At 36.1% G+C, this 19,925-nt stretch overlaps 2 protein-coding genes across 2 annotated transcripts; one reads left to right on the top strand and one right to left on the bottom strand.

Annotated features, from left to right (window-relative positions):
- Positions 1-541: 541 nt before the first annotated feature.
- Positions 542-4,902, bottom strand: LOC140154972 (protein N-lysine methyltransferase METTL21A-like). The gene is made up of 4 exons (XM_072177634.1): positions 4,596-4,902; positions 3,907-4,024; positions 2,411-2,528; positions 542-1,288 (listed from the first exon to the last, which is right to left on the bottom strand). Exons 1-4 carry the CDS (start codon positions 4,847-4,849, stop codon positions 876-878), a joined length of 903 nt encoding a protein of 300 aa, XP_072033735.1. The 5' UTR covers positions 4,850-4,902; the 3' UTR covers positions 542-875.
- Positions 4,903-7,311: 2,409 nt separating this feature from the next.
- On the top strand, positions 7,312-17,671 carry LOC140154347 (uncharacterized protein C7orf57-like). The gene is made up of 6 exons (XM_072176914.1): positions 7,312-7,471; positions 12,152-12,343; positions 13,089-13,197; positions 13,932-14,237; positions 15,908-16,219; positions 16,809-17,671. The coding sequence occupies exons 1-6, from the start codon at positions 7,447-7,449 to the stop codon at positions 16,921-16,923; spliced, it is 1,059 nt and encodes a 352-aa protein (XP_072033015.1). The 5' UTR covers positions 7,312-7,446; the 3' UTR covers positions 16,924-17,671.
- The last annotated feature ends 2,254 nt before the right edge of the window (positions 17,672-19,925 follow it).

Here is a 19,925-nt window from a genome sequence, read left to right on the forward strand (position 1 = left end):
ATTTTGGATGTAGACATGTTCCCGACTCCACCTTTCCCCATCTGCCTGGTGCTAGCAGCCTGTTCTCGTGCGCCCCCCCAATGCAATTCAGCAACGAAATTAGTAAAATAGCAAAAGAAATTACCCTCCCTCCCGTCGGGTCTTTTGGGCCGACCCATTCGGCCACCCGAATTAATCACATACCTGCAATTGTTTACTAACCCCTGAAAATCAGACCTGTCCTTTTTATAAATACCAAAAACACTAAAACTCTCCGAAAGTGAGAAACACAACTGGTCTCGATCAAGTCTTCAGGACGAGTGTCCAAAATGCGTCCAGTTTGCGTCCAGTTTTTGGACCATTTGCATAAAGCCCTGATTGGTCAGAAGTTACATGTGACCTTGACCGTGACCAATCGGGGTCAAAGATATAATAATAAACCACGCCTCCCGCCCTCTGATTATCCTTGCTGAATTGCATCAATAGAGGGCCTATTCTAGCTCCTCTCACTCCCAGATAGGTAAAGACACGAATTAATAAAAGGTAAATAGCCACCTTGTACAATAAGTTATGATAAAAATTCCACTGTATCTTTGTAATTTTGAAAATTTGAAAAAATTTACCTATTTTTGAGTCCAAAAACACTGACTTTTCCTGCCAATTAACATTTTTGATCCACCATCATTTCCTCTCCAAAAATGTATACTTTCATATAATTGTGTTTGTCATTTTAAGAGTTATAGTTAAAATAATGTTTAAAAATGTCCCACAAAAGTGATCCTGCATGCATTCTTAATCCAGGAGTGAAGGGCAGTCCACCTTTCTGAATACATGGTGCATAAATATAAATTTAATCTGTTAATGATTTCATTTGTTCCATTTGTTTTATGCGAGGTTCACCTTTCACGATCACCAACATAAATTTTGATGTCACGTTTATCATCATGATGAATTTCTTTCACAACAAAGTGGCTCCTCATCATTTTCAAGAACCTCTCATCCCTTTCGTAGCGTATCCTACAAGACAACAGTATTCTACTCTTTCTACTGGAACTGGTCAAATGTAGCATAGTCTCCAGAAGATGCTCAAATGTTTCTTCAATGTACACAATGTCAGCTCCAACAATGTAATCAAAAATGGGATGAAATTGCTTGTGATTCTGACCCCAATCTAACTCCTTCACCGATATTCTCTTATCATCTTGTTCACAAAGTCCATTTTCATCCTTGATGCAGGGGAAATTGTCCTGTATGTTTTCTTGCAGGAATTGCAGTGCTAGCTTTCTATCTGTTGCAATAACTTTAGCTCCTATAAATCAAGGAAAGAAAACTTTGTAAGACTATCTGTGGATCATAGTTGTGGTCTGCTCTTACATATACATTCTTGTGATACTTCACTTGCACATACACCCCCACACACCCCACAAAAACACTGATGAATACACGCCTGCGCATACACATCCCATTACATGCACATATCTATACAGAGACACACTCATGAGTTTCAGTTTAGAAGGCGTAAGTGGATGCACACGGGGCTGTCAACTTTTTGGAATTGCTTGGAGTAAGAAATTATCCAACAGGGCATTCCAGGACAGAAATATTGTTTGTCGACTAAAATTGTTTATTGTTGACCCCTTAATGTTGTCGCCAGAGGGCCTAGAATCTAAAAAGAGGAGTTAGGGACAAAAAATTCTGGAAATATATTTTGATTATGCGTGTGATTTTACTTCTTTGACGCGAGAGCATGAGAAACTGCAAATGTGTGAAAATGCTTGAGACATACCAAATGTGTGCAAGTTGACAGCCCTATGCATATGCAGATGACATGACAAGATATTGTCCTGCTATCCATCAAGTGGACTTTGGACATGCATGCTCACACATGCTGAATAAAGCCAGTCATTCATCAGCACAAAATGAGATGGTCTAGGATGTCAAAAACTGTAAATAATGGCATTTCAATAAACATGTCTGCCAGGGGAAAAAAACAAGCAGATTCTAAGCTCTATTTGTCCACTGGTTACCATGAAATAATATGTGACCCATCATATCAAAACTGACCAGTCGTCGACAGGCTTCATTTGCAGATGAAAGGAGATGAAAAAATATAAAGGAAATAAAAAGAAATTTGAGCTTGTTATGCCTTATAAAACATTTTTTCTCCATCTGATTTCAACAGGTAAGTTGTTATTAAAGCTAAAAACAGTTTATCCTAGTTTTTAATCTCAATTTTCATTTTTGAAGATAACTGGCAGGTTTTGATGTGATGGGTCACATAAAGATCCCGGTCAGCCTCTTATACATGACCAGGAGCTACTTTTAAGATGAAACTCTCTCCTGGCAAAATCCACCTCAACTGGGTGGTAGTTTTTCAAACCCTGATATTTTTCCCTTGCATATCTGGTTGCATTGTATAGTAGATACTTACCTAATAATGCAGCCACCATGCTGACTAGACCCGTGCCTGCACCTAGTTCTACAACTCTTTTGCCTTGCAGAGAAAACTCTTCGCTGTTCTTTTCTAAATACTCAGCTAAAACAACTGCCTACAAAGAGAGATGAGAAATTGAGAATAATTCATTGTAAAGTTGATAATTTATGATATAAGCCTTTAATTGTTTTTAAATATTTGATGCTTTCAAATCAAAATCAAATTTGATGACAAAGCCTTGTGGTTGGCAATGGTTTGTGTGTTATACCCAAACCATCCAAGATGGACACTCTGGCATCTTACTATAAATAGGCTAATGTTGTGACTATGTATGAAAGTGAAAAGGCTCCGTCAGTTTCGATCCAAATGTCGCCAAATTCATACGGGAGATCAGGGAATATACGGGAATGTCCTGTTATTAATTTGGTTGAAAACGGTCAAGAATTGGCCTCAAAATCAGTGAAAATGTGGTCCGTTGCTATCCTAGGTAAACAAAGAAAAGTATTCAGTTGCTAAGATAGCCATGCGCGTCGCACGGGCGTATCTAACGCCAAGCCGCGCGCGTAGCGCAGCAATACCGCTCTGGTAACGTACCACTACACCACCGCTCGCGTAAACGATGCAGAGTCACATAATGAATGATATTACGGGTGAACGACCGTAGACACCCCAGACAAACATGGTAGACACGCTATGAGGGTAGGGCGTAAAAAATACGGGAAAAAGATGTGTGTTAAAAAGTACAAACAACATGAAGAGGTAGGCCTACTATAAATAAAAAATAAAATAAAATGACGACAAAAAGGTAAGAGTATGTTGAATATAGTTAGTCACAGTAAGAAAATGAAAACTGGAATAAAATAGGCTAAAGAAGGAAAAAAAAAGAACTAATCAGGAAATGTACGAAAAAAAACCACTAAAATAAGATCAGAAAATTTAAATAGAAAAGCTATTAAATTGAGGACAGAATTAAATAAATAACATGAAAACGGGAAATGACAAGCTAAGCAGCAAATAAAAAAAAAAAAAAGCTAAAAGGAAATATAAGAAAGGACCGATTTAGAAAGTAACGGGAAAGGGATTGAATAAATAAAAAAACATTGCAATCTTAGCAGCAAATTTTTTTTAATGGAACAAAATTGGTCCATGTAGAAGAAACTAAAAAGAAAGAAAGAAGCTAAAATAGAAACGTAGGCCTAAGGAGGGTCAGACTCAGATAAATAAAATTTACCTTTTCAATGACAGATTCTACCTGTTCAGTAATTCCTCCTGTTTTAGTGAATGCTCCCATTTACTCATCTAGCGGGGACCCGCGCGAAGCGCGGGTGTCCCGCTAGTGTGAACAATAGGAACAGTTGCATGATGTGTAACAGGTGAGAATCATAACATGGTGAATTGATTTAATATGGCATACACACAGTCAGAACTTCCAGTAACAAAATGGAACAATTCTCGCCAATTACGAGCTGATCATAATATAATAACATACTTACTGCATCCCATACGACAGCAGCAACTCCAATATCTTCCCATTTCTGCTTGATAACTAATTCTGTCTTGACAAAACTATATTTTTTGGTTTCTTGTCTAAATGCATGCAGAGCAGTCGGTCTGTATGAAGATAATGAAACAATTGTTAATTTGATAAAAAATCATGAGGTGACAATTATAGAAAACATATTAAAATGCCACAGACCGACCCAAACTAACAAAGAAATGACAAAAACATTGTAGGGTTCTTAATTCTAAAAATCAAAAATGTACACAGAAACATAAATCTAAAAGGTTCAAATGGCAAAAGGACATACCGGTACTTTTGATTTAAAAAAATTGCCAATTCAAATAGATCATCAGCCACAGAGATTGTGTGAATGGTGTAATATTATTGAGGTATTTTTTTAATTTATCACTGACCTGCACCCCAAAATACACTTTATTTATACGTAAGTAATCAATTGACAAAATTGGTGTAAACTTTCAATTCTTTACAAATTTGGTAATTTCCACAATTTTGTTTGTAAAACAGATGGTGTTGAGTATCACACACATACTTTTTCCTGAACTGACAAGAATGCAAATATCTTGTACCAAAAACAATTTAAAAAAATATTTCCACTGGAAAAGAATATTGGGATAGAAGCATAAATTAATCATCTTCTTCAGGAAAAATAACTACCGGTACCTGTATAAGACGACAGCATTACTACTTGAAGCAACAGGACCATCATCAGTGCATAGAGAATCTTCGGCAGAGGAACATGAACTGACTGCAGGTTTACTATCATCAATGCATTTATCTGCATTGTCAGCTTTTGAATCTAGGTAAGATGCTGTATCCTGATTACTTCCAGTAGAACTCCATGAGTTTGACATTGTAATAGGCACCAAGAGGATGTAGAGAAATAGTTTGGTAGCGACTTGTTGATAAGCAGTCATGAAGACGTAAGTTTTTACGATGTTACAGTGCACTAGAATACAAAATAACAAAACAACTATCTTACTATAATTAGGGAAAAGTTGTATGGGTGTTTGTTTGTTGGTTTGTATGTGCAAAGATTGAAAGGCTCAGTCAGTTTGGATCCAAATGTCACCAAATTTATATGGGACTCGGAGGAATATATGGGAAATGCAATGCACTTTATTTGGTTGAAATCGGTCAAGAATTGGTTGCAAAAACAGTGAAAATGTGGTTTAAAAACAGGTTTTCCCCCCATTTTTTTGTTGTTGTCAAAACTCAGTGGTTGCCAACTGAAACCGCGTACTGTATCTAACTGGCAGGGCATTGGCGTTAGTGGGTCGGCGTACAAGCGATGTATTCTATGAATAGGCCAAATTTCCATGCCAGAGAAATAGAAAAGAAAAGAGAGGAGGACAAAAAAGGTAGGCCTACTATAAATAGATGGGTTGCGGATACAGGGTTGTGGTTTAGGGTATGATATTTGGTTAAGATATTACCAAGATGATAAAAATCGTAAGGATACAGGAGGAAGGAAGGAAGCTAAAAAAATGAAAGAATAAATAAATAAATAAATAAATTCATGTAAAAAAAAGGAAGCTAAAACAATGAGAACAGAATTCAATAAATAACATGCACAATTATGGGAAATCACAAGCAAAGCAGGAAATATAAAAAATTGGAACAAAATATGAAGAAAAAAACAAATCTAAAAGGAGAAATGTAGGAAAAGGTAGATTTATAAAATAATGGTATAAATAAATAGGTAAATAACATGGAAACGGAAAATCACAAGCCAAGCAGCAAATAGTTTTTTTTAAATATGACAACATTGACATGATTTACACGATTGTAGTACATGTAAACTGAATTCTATTACACTATCACTAGTCTATAGTCAACTGAAACTTAGTCTAAGTTAAGCTTACCTAAATAATAATAACTTGTTAAGCTTACCTAATAAGGCCATTCACAATTAATTCTTAGTTTCCTGTTTCAAGTTTGAAAATAAAGGACGAGGCGACTTTTAATTATTAATTATTAATTATCTATTAATTATTAATTATCTATTACTTTCTTTATTTTGAAAATGTGGTCGTGACTATTATCAACAGTCCATTTGGTCATTTTGACTAAGACTATGGATTTAATTATTTTACCTTTATAATTGATTTTTATACACTAATATTAGTAGGGAACCCTACAATGTTCTTGTTTTATATTCATAATCAAAGTTGAGAAGATCAAAAACAGATATTAGCAAATAAAAGTAATTAAAAAGTCAATTAAAAGATGAAAATACCTAAATAAAAATAAAATAATTAAATATTTTTCCATTCTTGATTTTGGACGCACGACAGACAGGGTCTAATTCTGCATAAAACCGGGCAACGTTATTTCTATAGATCTGCTGCGCATTCAAATTGCATTGTATTGCATCGTAATTTCATTTGTGTCTATGCTAATTATGTTTACACAACATGAACTCACGTGTTTTCAAGCAAATTACCGATAATAGGTGATCAAAAGCGATCGGAATGTTACAAAAGTACAGATCGCATTCAGCTTACTTCATATGAGATGATCTTTGGAAAAATACGGCATAATTTGTCTTGGTGTTTATGGAATGCCATGCAGTAAAATATTAATACGTTGCGGCAATTCATGATTGACAACTAACAATCGGCGTGTCCTTCAGTATCCTCCACTGTCAATTTCTTATCCACTCACTAATCCTCACAAAAGCTTTGTGTTGATTACGTAATGTGTGGAGGCAAATTGCAATAAGTACATTTAAATAATGAGTTGAGCGGGCTCAGGGGCGGGTTTCTTCTTCATCTTACGTAACAGTATTGTTCTCCAAAAAACCCGGAAGCTTGTCGTTTGGAGCTCTAGCTGAAATACAGCAAGATAATGTAAGATAGTAAATGTAAACCTGTATTTTAGCTAGAGTATCTCGAGCTAACGCACGAGGGAAACAGGAAACTAAGGATCAATTGTAATTGGCCTAATACTACGTATGGAGTACAATACAGTTCATTATATCAGTACACTTATCAGCAGATAATCAACGGGTTGTTATGGAATAATAACACCATAAATAAATACATGGGGAAATCAAATTACACAGATTTCCTGCAATAAAAAAAAATTGTTTTTTTGTTTTTGAGTTTTTAAACGCAGCCCAACTCCGCCAGCTGGCACTATGCAGAGCTTGTCATACTTACGTTGTTTCTATGTAATTTTCATCTCAAGCTAGTACCTTTTTATTTATTTTGTCAATGAAACAGTATTAAAAATGGTTTTAAATTTTTCGTGAGAATATAATAAATTACCTATAAGCTGCTTTTGATGTAAAAGTTTCATGTTTGGACAAAAGTGTTAAATTTTAAAGTGTTTTAGGGAATTTCAATGTTCCTATGACAACGATGTCAACAAGTTGGAAAGACGACGACCGACGATCCGAAATGGGAGTGATGTGATGACGCCGATGTTGTTTTCTTAGCGTTTCCTGCAGCAGTACACAGTGAAAACATAATTACATAAAACCTAAAGAATATAATAAGATAACCAAATAATGGCAGGAAATCAAGGAACACAAGGTAAGAAAGATCTCGTTAAACAGGCCCAGAAAAACAAAAAAACAAAAACATTCATCGTCTCGACAACAATCATTGCATTTGCAATGGCCCAATGCTCAATAGAGGTAGTCATTGTGACGTCAACGCCGCCATCTTGTGGGTACGGAGTGACTTGTTGCTAAGATCACCGTGTTGATGCTTGACTGAAAAGGTGCGTCACGCGCTGCGACTTCCGCGTTATCGGGGGCGTAATGTATAACGCGTGACATGCAGAACGGCAGTACCCACAAGATGGCGGATCCCGCGGAAAAGGCTGACGGCCTCTATGCCAATGGCTAGTTCGCAACACAAACTTAAATAACGGGCAAAACAGACACATTATTTATCGGTATGACATTTTCGTATTGCCAATTGGTGCTGCCCTATCTAAGTTTGCACTGAAGTGCCATCTCAGTTTTGGTGCGCAGATGTGGATCATGTGTTAAGGTGGCTGTGTACTCTCAGACATGCATGTAGTAAAAGTGCAATAACTTTGTAATTATTCAGCATAAAACATATAAAAGTATACATTTTATGAAGGCAAGACATCAATAAATCTTAATATAAATACAGATTTGGGGTAAAAACAACAATTTTGAAGAAAATCACAAAAGGTGAGTTTTTGGCAATATTTATTAGGTACATCATAAAAAAAAAAACACTCTTTCCAAAATATTTTATTTTGTTTTTAGCTCAATCTTGAGGCTCCATTCCAAAAACGTTTTTTTTATTTTTTTGATATTGGCCTTATTTTTTGAGATATTGACCATATAAGGCATCAAAATGAACTTTTTAAAATTCAAAAACGCCTATTTGCACAAAATGATGCCCAAAATCGGAAATAGACCAATATATAAAAAAATGAGAAAACTGTTTCTTGAGTCGATCATGCTTTTTACGATGATCATATTTGCTTACCTATAGATGCTGTATTTATTGAGTTATCGTGTACCTAAATCGTCATTTTACCGAGAAAATGAACATTGAAATAATGGCCGTTGAAGTTTAAAGTGGTCACATTTTGCACTTTCATCGAATCTCACAGGAGAATGCGACAGTTTCCGTCTTTGTAACTTATATTACGTGAACATCAGGTAAATCCACAGCCCCTTGAGAAGTTTGAGCGAAATCCATTCATAACTTGATATTTAAATCGGGGAAAGAACTTGAAAAAACCCACATTTTATCAGCTAAAACGGAGCCATTTGACCACTAGGTTTTTGTGAAATCAGTGCTTCCGTGGTGCTTCCATAAGATGCGCCACGCGCATGCAGATAAGCGTCAGCGTGTCGTCGCGTATTTGTGCGTTAACAAATTGCGCGATACGCAACGCGCTGAGTTGTTGCGCGCGTGTACCTTGCTGGTACAACAAAGATTTTCTTTCCTTTTCAATTTCAAACACGAGTGGAATAGTGAAATAAAATCCTTAAAATATTGCAGTTGGAGTTTACAAATCTGGATTTTCATTCCTTGTATTTATAAAAAAACATAACAAGGTACAAACATATCATAAAAACTCAATTTTGAGAAAGAAACAATGGCTAGAGTACACAGCCGCGTTAATGAATTTTTATTTATTCTGGATAAATAATGGGGTATTAACAATGTTAATTACAAATACAAGCATAAGAGTTTAGACAAGAAGTACAAGAAGCTGTGTAATTAATATTATGACAAACATGCAACTATTTTAGCTACAGGAGCCTTGTATTTTTTAGTGCAACGTTGCACTAGCTTTTTACATACACTTCTCATCCCATACCGTTGTGCAGAGCTACTACGGTATGGGTTCCTCGTACTAGCCAATGGCACCATGCATGCATGCCATGATTCTTGTCTCATGCATGCATGGGTCATGCCATAGCATCATTCATTGATTCATCATGCATGGATGATGGAGTCATGAATTAGGGGTCCATTCATATATTTTCATGACTGTCTAAACGATTGTTTGTGCCCGAAGGCTTTACCACGTCAATGATCATAGTATAGGTATGACAGGGAAACCTCAGTTAACACATTTGCTAGTCAGTCAAAATGGCCTAAACCGGCAATACAAATTTACATTGAAATTTAAAAGAACCACTTGCTCAAGGAAACCTTCATAAATATGTTGTCTATACTTCGCTTGACCCAAATATATGATTTTTTTTGGTGATGAGAGACTCTGCACATGGAATTTCAGAGGATTTTGATAGCAGTTCCATTAAAAAAGGTGCTATCGTCATGAGACTAAGATCTAGAAACACCCCGTAATGCTGTTTTGGGGAATTTTGCTAGCAGAATCTTTTTGATGAAAGTCAATCTTTGACTAGATGTAACTTTGCTACGGAAAGTGCTATGACAAAAAGGTTTTCAGTGTTGGCTTTCTTTATTCAAGGGCTTTAATTTGATATATAAAATGATGCAGTTTGATGGCAAATTTGAATTCACCTGGCATACTAGCTCGAGATACTCTAGCTAAAATACAGGTTTACATTTACTATCTTACATTATCTTGCTGTATTTCAGCTAGAGCTCCAAACGACAAGCTTCCGGGTTTTTGGAGAACAATACTGTTACGTAAGATGAAGAAGAAACCCGCCTCGAAGCCCGCCCTACTCATTATTTCATTGTACTTATTGCAATTTGCCTCCACATTACGTAATCAACACAAAGCTTTTGTGAGGATTAGTGAGTGGATAAGAAATTGACAGCGGAGGATACGAAGGACACGCCGATTGCTAGTTGTCAATCATGAATTGCCGCAACGTTTTAATATTTTACTGCATGGCATTCCGCAAGCACCAAGACAAATTATGCCGTATTTTTCCCAAGATCATCTCATATTTACAGAAACATAATTAGCATAGACACAAATGAAATTACGATGCAATACAGCTCAATACAATGCAATTTGAATGCGCAGCAGATCTATAGAAATAACGTTGCCCGGTTTTATGCAGAATTAGACCCTGTCTGTGGCATACCTACATAGTAGTACTATAATACAGCATACAGGTATGAAAGGTGAATTCACATTTGCCATCAAATTCAAACTGCATCATTTTATATATCAAATTAAAACCCTTAAAGAAAGCTAGTCCAAATAATCAGACCCAGAACAAAATATTAATTTCTGACATGATCGTGTTCTAGGTCTGAACTGTTTCCATTCGAAATGTTGATGCCAAATTGGACAAAAGAAGCACATGGTCGTACTTCACAGTTTTTTAATCCCCTATTCATGTTGCGTGAATCACTCTATTGTATCCTTTTGATCTTACTATAAATAGGGGAATGTTGTATGTATGTATGTGTGTATGTGGCATATGTAAAAGGCACCGTCAGTTTCGATCCAAATGTCGCCAAATTCATACGGGAGATCGAGGAATATACGGGAAATGGACTGGACTTTATTTGGTTGAAATCGGTCAAGAATTGACTGCAAAAACAGTGAAAATATGGGTAAAACAGGGTTTTGTTATGAAAACTGCAGCTGGCAGGCAGCGCATCAGTCTTGTGGCAAGTAACGGGCGCAGAGCCACGCGACTTGCAAGCCAGAGACCAGAGGACATGATAATAGCCAACAGAAAGAAGGAAAAATAAATAAAAAATTAGGACAAAAAGGTACATGGACGGGTCACAGGATTATGATAACGGATGAACACTTCTGCATAGCCTACACGCTATGAGAGGACGTAATAAATACGGGAAAAAGATGTGTGTTGTATAAACAACATGAAGCGGTACTATGAAGCAAAATGAAATTAAAATGACAAAAGAGGTACGAATAATAGGCCAACGGGTTAAAGTAACTAAATGAAACGGGAACGAAACAAAGAAGGAAAGAAACTAATCAGGAAATGTAAGAAAAAAAAGAAGCTAAAATAATGAGAACAGAATTAAATAAAAAAGCAGCAAATAAAAAAAGAAGGTAAAAGGGAAATGTAATAAAGAGACAGATTTATATAAATAAAATATACCTTTCAATGATTCTACCTGTTCAGTATTTCTTCCTGTTATAGTGAACGCTCACATTTACCGTACTCATCTAGCGGGGACCCGCGCGAATCGCGGGTATCCCGCTAGTACTTGAGTATTTGGAGAAGCGGAACGAACAATTTTGACAGGCAGGCCTTTTGTCTACCTCTCTGTTTGTAAACAAACGAGAAGGTCAAAATTGTCCTCCTCGGCGAATACGAATGGCAGCGTAATAGTACGGCACTAAAAGAGAGCCAAAACTGAAAACCATTTTGTCATAGCACTCTCCCGCTCCGTTGCAAAGTTACATCTTGTGAAAGATTGACTTTCATCAAAAATATTCAGCCAACTTTTAATGCATCAATTAAAAAACAACTGCCTGTACAGCCCTCGCCTGTGCCCCCAAAATTTCATTTTGCCCCCCTCCTGACTAAAAAAAGCTGGCTACGCCCTGTTGATCACACCACATACGATTGTGGTCCCAAATTTAATGTTAGCCAATTCTGTCATATTCTGGTCAGGCCTGGCAGGCAGATATTTTATGTGCCCCACAATAAGGGCCATTCCCTGGGGACTATAATAGTCTTGTGCTGCTAACTGCACCTGTCTTTACCAGAATATTGTTAATGGCTCTGTTAATTTGTTTTGGCCGTTTAAAAAATGGTTAATATCTTATGGTTATTGCATAATTTACCACAGATTGGTTTTACCATGCACCAGCTAAGAAGAAAGAAGGTGAAGGACCTGCAGACTACCCAGCTCCTTCTCAGATACCATTAAGTAGTTATGTAATGGTAGATGAAAGAGATGATGATACAGGAATGAAAAGAGGATGGATCAGAGATACTGATTCCAAATATGTCAAGCTAGCCAAAATGGGAGGAAGGAAAGGTAAGGATGATATTAGTTATAGGTGAAGAGGAGGTATGGTACTACAGGACATTGTCGTGCATGAAGTGTCATACAGGAGACAGCCAAAGGCTGAATCCAGCCGTGAGGATGACACTGAGTGCATGATAATTTCCCGTACCATACTGATATGGTGAACCTAATAACAAATTTATCATACCACTGAGTCATTCTAAATATTTTAATAACTATGTTTTTAGACATTCTAATTGTTGCAAAAAAGAAAAACATTGTAAAATACCATGGCTGACTGTTTTGATACCCATTCATAATGGACAGGTGTACAAGGGCATACAAGTTTGAAAATGGCATTGTGTTTTGCATCTGAACTCTTCATATGTGACCATCCACCACAACTGAGACTGGATTTCGCCAGTGCCACTATTGAGATATGCTCCATTGAACTTAACAATAAACAATATAGGAAACAAAGGATTTATTGACTGTTTTATTGATTTTTCACTACTTAAATGTCAAGTACTATAGACATGATATACATAATTTTAAAGCTAATTTCAAGCAGAATATTTTGGTTGAATATCTCAAAAATGATGATTGGTGACTTCAGGGCTCAGTTGTGCTGGGTGGTCACATATATTTATGCAAATGTTCAACTTCATATTTTCTATTTCATTTAGTTGTAAAAGTTTAAAAAAACAAAACAATTAAACTATATGAAAGTGTAATAACCCATATGTATTGGTTTTCATTTTTTTTTTTTTTTTTTTAATGCGACGGCGAGAGCCAAGATCTACACCAACAGAAGCTAAAGCTTATCCAAGAGTGGAATGGTTTGACCATGAAGAAGCAGAACCTAGTGAAAATGAAAACACAGGGTATGTGCATCAATGAGTGTTATCAGAATTATTGCTATTTAAAATCAATTTTCCAGAGTTTTAGGGTTATGGTTTAAGGTTAGTGCTAGGGCATGGAAGGAGAGTATTCTGTATTATTTGATTGAAGCGGTTCATCAGGTCTGTTAATTAATCAGCTTGTTTGAGTTCAAGACCAAATGAAAAAGTTTGCTTTACTGCTGACAGTTTCGCCAGAAACCTTCTGGCTTTCTCAAACCGTTGATGATGTTATTGATCTATCTGCTTGGAGTGGGAACCTTAACTGAATGTTTTGATTTTCCCGGAAGTGGTATTCCTGTCTCCAGCGTTGGTCTTGAGTAGAGGATCAAAGATGTGACTTGGAAAGAATGTGCCCTCATCTCTATTCATGGTGTTGTCCCCTCTCTTGCAAATCCAGAGACAAGGGCACATCAATATAGATATCTCACATCAGAGGTGTAGTTTTGTATGGGTACATATGCCCCACATATCGAAGTGAATAAAAAATTATTTAAAAAAGGTCCACTGTTCCTCAATCAGGCTTCCCTCTTTTGAACACCACTCACCTGTCACAATCTAATGACAAATGTAGAGAATTGATAATTATAATAGCAGTAAAGCAAAGAAATTATCATAGGATTAACTATCTACCATAATACAACATATATCTACCATTATATCCATCACTTTTAATAGCTTACTAATATACATTTTTGATTGTTGTTTTCTTCATGCAGTGGGAGACCAATCTACTTGCCAGAATACATGGTGCATGAGGAACACAACCCAGAGGGTTATGTAGATGAGCACGCAGATACAAGACAACCCCTAAGAAGACCGCCATACTCCCTCCAAGACAAACTCACAGCATTCCAGCGAGATGGGGATTCAGTCACAGACAAAAGAGTGAAGCTTCCAGAAGAGCAACCCTTCCAGAGGAAACCTGTTGGCACAAAGAAGGAGAAGCAGTTAAAGGCAGCTGCAAAACAACAAGCCAATCAGAGGAAAGCAAGTTCACAACAAAGTCAGAGATATCCACCAGTGTAAGTTGAAAACAAAAAATGTAGTAATTTAAACCCATAAGCCTTTACTAAAGCACTTTACAGAATTTCGCTGACCACTGTGGGCCATGACACACCATATAAAATAAGTTGCAGCTAAGAAGCACACACCCTAGTATATGCTGGGGCCTTTGATGAAAATCTTGCATTTTTCACAATTTGTTGTCAAAATTTACCAAAATTCATGACAAATTCAATAAAATTGTGCAATTATGGACTTTTGAGTGGTGGGCTTCAGTGCTATTAAATACTGCTAACATTACAGCTGAGTGGTGGGCATTAGGTTATAACACTCGCGATTCAAATCTGTTACTGAAAAATCCACTCTCAACTTGAAGTGAAACACACTATAGATCCAATGCCACTTGGTCCAATCTGTTCCCATTTGAGGAAATCATTTAAAGTGGTCCATGATGCAGTAAATGATTATCGCTCATTCTACAAAATCCGGTGCCAATCCACAAAAAAAATAGAAAAAATAAAAGTTGTTCAAAAAGACCTGCTTTTTGTGTTTTTTAAAAGTAAATGTATGACTACTTTCAGATGTAAAAAATTGCCAACACCACTTGCATATTTTTCTTTCAGGAAGTCATGATGTTTTTTTATATTAAATTTCAATGTAATGTGAGCTACGTTATCGACTATAAAATGGGCTGGTTTTACTCAATCCAAGGTCATAAAAAGCAAATTAAAGATCACTTGAGTGAAATGTAAAACAGATTTCACCATTTCATAGAAGTTTTGAAGATGCTTAAATGAGTGTGTAACGTAGCTCACAGTAACGTAGTTCACTGGTTTTAATGTTTTTAATGTGATTTATGAACGTTAGAACGTTATGTCGGTTAATTCTAATATAAATGGGGTTCACCACTGGTAGCTTTCACATATTATTAGGAAGTACATGTAATACAAGTGCATACTATAGAATCCTGGTAACGTAGCTCACCAATCTTAACATGGTCGGTCGAAATTTCAATGTTTACAACATTTCTATGCCAAAAGGCTACAGCATCACGATTTTTACTGTGATTTTAAAAACCTATGAGTGTTTCCTTTCAAAACCGCAAATTACATTGATACCTCTGTTTTACTTCTTTCCAATAACGTGTGTTAAAAAGGGTAACGTAGCTCACAGCTTTTGGTGGAAAGTGCAATTTATTTTAGAATTACACAAAGACATAAATTTTAATCACTAAAAAATAATGTTGATAAACAATATGATGGTGCGTTATCTAATTAAAAAACAACAAATATGTAAAGAAATCGCATTTATTCAAAGAAAATATTCAGGGTTAGATGTGACACTTGAGCTGTGGAAACGCATTTTTAGCGATTTTGAGCCTTTGCAAGGGTTAATCAGGCTGAAGAAAGCATTTAAAGTATGGAAAACTATATATGTCCGTGTAGATCTCGTTGAGTTCTACCAGAAAAACAACATATTTGATGCCCTAAATGCTCGACAAAGTTTTGGTGGACCAAAGAATGGAAAAAAGGCTATTGGCACCGGATTTTGTAGAATGAGCGTTATAAGGTTAAAAGACAAATACACCATAACAGAAGTCTTCAGGTATGAATTTTGTTACAGCATATCTTTCTCAGTTTTCAATTAATCATTTGATTGTTTTCATGTTTTTTTTCCTTTCAATTTACAGGGACATCCCTCCACCTCATGATAAAGCTAACATAAGTAAACTGCTAAGTATGGGCTATCAAATGGACTGGTACAATGATAGAGAGAAATATTATGTAGAACAGAAAAAAATCCAAGATAAACAACCAAAATGGGAAGTAACTAAAACAGAACCTAAACCCAGCACAGAATATAGAGACTATATTAGTAAGCAAGAGTTAACCAGAGAGTTGAAAGCTAAGCCCAAAGAAAAGCGCATTTCAAGTGCAGGAAGAAAATCACAGGAAAGAAGAGGATCTCAAGAGGAAAATAAGACGCTGTTTAAAATTAGCAAGTAAGTAATGCAGTTTTGGGAGGTACTTGATTTTGGATTGGGTACTATAGGGATGTGCCGGATGTGTCCAAAAACACACCCAATAAATATAGCAAATTTGACAAGGGACCTGGAAATGTACGAATTTCAAATTATTTCTTTTACTATAAACTTTCACTAAATTTTCTGCAAGACAGTGATGAATCCATTTTTTGTGAACATTTAAAAAAAAAATTGCGACCCACAGTTGTACCAAGAAATCTGAAAATACACCCCAAATCCCACATCACCACTGAGAACACCACCAGGGATTGTGTGCTGAAAGTAAAGGAATTGAATAATTTTAGGTTTTAATTGAGGTTTTGAAATGGATTTATTTCTTTTCTTGTATCCCACTGCCTTTTTAGAGCACTTTTCAATAAGCAATGGCAAATCTAATTCTATATGTGTATCTTATCCCTTACAATAATCAAGATCACGCAATCCTACCCCTGACACCTAAACTTAACCCTTCTTTTTATTTATTGAGATAATCTTGAGGTATTTCTGTCCATATTTTTTCTTAAATCATTTCACATTTTGATGATTTTTTTTCTTTATTATTTTTCAGATTTGAGAAAGCATCTCCTAAGGTAGATACTCACTGGTCAGAAGGTTATGGCAAGGATAAACAAGAACTTCCAATAGACACCTATCAACAACAACTCCACATGGACATGTCATAGATGTTGTGAAGAAATGAAGAGATCAGATGCATTACACATATACACCGCATATTACAAATTCCGTCTGCACATCATGAAATTCATACACCCCCTATGGAAGACTTAACCTTAATCTTCCACACAGGGAGTGTGAACTTCAAATGGGTTTACATGAATGGATGACTCCATTTGAGAGCTACACCCCCTCTGTGGGAGATTAGTCATATCTTCCATAGGGGGTGTATGGATTTCACATAACAATGAAATTCGGCTAATGTTGTCCATAGTGAAGATGAGATTGTAGCGATCATATCTACCGACATGCTCACTTTAAATTACTCAATATCAGCTCATATGAATTACTTGAATGATTACATGCAAAAAAAAACAGACATTTTATTTCAAAAGCAATTAAATGCTCTGTGGCAGATTAGGACAACTTCTGACTTATTGCAGGGATGCCAGAAATGGCACTTAAAGTAGGCCAAATTAGCACATGTTTCTATGGGACCCTGAATTAGTGTTGCGCCCTCTGGAATAGCCCATGTATACGATAGATAGGTGAGGTTTAAGAGAGCAAGCATAATTGCAAATTGGAGTCTGCATTTGATTTTTTATGAGTTTTAGATTAATTAAAATGAATAGCTACCCATTGAGTTGTATTTTGCTTTCATACACTCTTAGATAGCGAGAACTAATCAGAGCAAGCATTAGAAAAATCCAAACCATGCATTGATTGTGTATAATGTGCACTCCAGCACTACACGCAGTGCTTTTGTACCGCTTATGCAAGCGTAGGTTTTATTCATTTTTTTCGGGCGAAGTTGATGCATTTATATTTGGTTCTATTTTCCAACTTATTTGTAGTGATAATTTTGTTAAAAAAACAGCAAAAAATCACATGTTTTTTTTCTTCTTGTGTATGAAATAAGTTAGAAATTAGACAAAATAATACACTTGCACTCCGCCCTTCGGGGCTCCTGCATTAGACGCATCAATATCAGCGCGCGTGCATTATTTGGCGAATTTATCTCTCAACAAGTAATACATGTTCATTAACCTATAAATATTTACCATGATTGTATTGTAACTGTTAATTGATCAATTTCAGTATTTGCTTATTTTATATGTCAATGTACAGATTCATTATTAGAATGGAGATCGAGCCTCTCTGGTACTTTGTTCATCGTATTTAGTGTTTTGTCTCTCCCTTTTTTTTCTCATTTTTCATTTTTTACATCAAATAACAGTAGTAATAGAAAATAATTCAATATGAGCTGTTTTGAGCCATCTCAAAATTATGATTAATTAATTAATTTTATTATTGCAAAATAATTTCATCATACTCGCTCTTGGAAGTGTGGCAAGAACTCCAGCTTCAAACAGTTAGGCAAGAAATGGGGTCTTATAAAAAAATGCCGTCCATTTTACCTCCATTATTTTCCGTCCAATTTTATAAAAAAAAGTTCTTTATTATACTTGTATATATGTAAATATTGTCTAAATAAAAAAGTTTTAATCACATGTGCCTTACTGATATTTGTCTGCGTGTATGCTTTTTATGACTGCAAGAAACAACATAAGGTCAATTAAAGTTCCATAATGATGCTTGGTGTACAGAATTAAAGGGGTATTTTGTGATCCACAGCCTCATCCCCAAACTTACTCTAAAAAGTTGAGAATCTGTCAATAAAATTGTCATGTATTTTTAAAATTTTAATATGAAAAAATTGGCTGGAAGAAATTGACAACATTGATAGCTCCATTAATTGCCTGGGGGATTGAAGTGTAGTGAATGCAGTGCCTTTTGGTGACAGAATTATAGTCATGTCTCTGAACTGAGCATCTGAATGAAATATATCTCTGTAGGCTAATCTTTTTTGTGTGGTGTGGGCAGATTTATCTTTATACTCCTATGAGGTCAAATTGGAAAAGCTTTTGAAAAAAAGTCTGAAAATTTAAGAAACAAAGCTGCATTTTTCTTCAATTTTTAGAAGTTGGGGATAAAGTATGCACCATGCAGGATTTATCATTTTATTGCATTTTTAGCCCATTTTTTTCCTTTCAATGTTTGTTCAGAAAATAAAAAAAAAAAGTGAAATATTTCTATACAGTCTTCTGAGACAAACCAATAAAAAGATTTGTCTATCGGGGTAAGCATTTAATTGTATCAATCATTTTCTGAAACTTATTCTCTTGGTATGGAGTCTAAAAATGGGAGTCCCACAAACTTAGCATCAACTCATTTTACATTTTCCTTTTGAAGACTTGCAATCATTGAAGCTTGAGCTTTGACCATTCAGGGTAGGAATCTCCACAGAATTCGAAGTATTATACAGAAATATGTTTTATAATCAAATCTGCAACATTTGAATTTTGTACATGACCTAACGTGGAGCAGTGGCGTAGCTATTATGTAGTGGCGCCTGGGGCGAGGATACAGAATGTCCTCCCATTCCTGAAACAATTGCACGCTCCATGTGCGAAAATTTGCCTAAATACCACCAATTTGGTTATAATTAACTTGAATTTTCGTCTTAAAAGACTATATGTGACATGATCTGGTCCATGGAGGCCAAAGGCGGCAAATTTGAAATTGCCTCCATGAACCAGATTGTGTTGCATATGTTGAAATACACGAGAAGGACACAAGAACTTAAACATTCAGCACCTGGAGGGGGCACAGAATGGGAACTAGGGGTGCTGAATTGATGGCGCAACAGGAACATGCCCTTGCCACTGACATGGAGGAACTGGGAGGGCCAGGGTTGCTATGTGGGACCCACTCCTATTCATCCATTGCATGGTTCCGCCATGTGCGAGGAGAGCCTCAATCAGGCAGCATGCATGAATGGGAATTGAATCAGTCATATAACATTGCATAAGTTATGTAATTCTTCCTTTCATGTCATGCCAGTTCAAGGCTCTCCTTGCATCATGGCGGAACCATGCAATAGGCGAATATGCATTGCCATACCACCTCAAGGGGCCATATATAGACAACATTATGCAACAGAAACATA

This window comes from Amphiura filiformis, chromosome 6 (genome assembly GCF_039555335.1).
Source record: "Amphiura filiformis chromosome 6, Afil_fr2py, whole genome shotgun sequence".
Classification (NCBI taxonomy): domain Eukaryota; kingdom Metazoa; phylum Echinodermata; class Ophiuroidea; order Amphilepidida; family Amphiuridae; genus Amphiura; species Amphiura filiformis.

Bases quoted from the DNA above. Each gene is read 5' to 3' on its own strand.
- LOC140154972 (XM_072177634.1), bottom strand. From the start codon at position 4,849: ATGACTGCTTATCAACAAGTCGCTACCAAACTATTTCTCTACATCCTC. The intron at 4,025-4,595 runs GTACCGGTAGTT...ATCTTCATACAG, and splicing joins AATGCTGTCGTCTTATACAG to ACCGACTGCTCTGCATGCAT. The intron at 1,289-2,410 runs GTAAGTATCTAC...CTTGATTTATAG, and splicing joins CATGGTGGCTGCATTATTAG to GAGCTAAAGTTATTGCAACA.
- LOC140154347 (XM_072176914.1), top strand. From the start codon at position 7,447: ATGGCAGGAAATCAAGGAACACAAG. The intron at 7,472-12,151 runs GTAAGAAAGATC...AATTTACCACAG, and splicing joins AGGAAATCAAGGAACACAAG to ATTGGTTTTACCATGCACCA. The intron at 13,198-13,931 runs GTATGTGCATCA...TTCTTCATGCAG, and splicing joins AGTGAAAATGAAAACACAGG to TGGGAGACCAATCTACTTGC.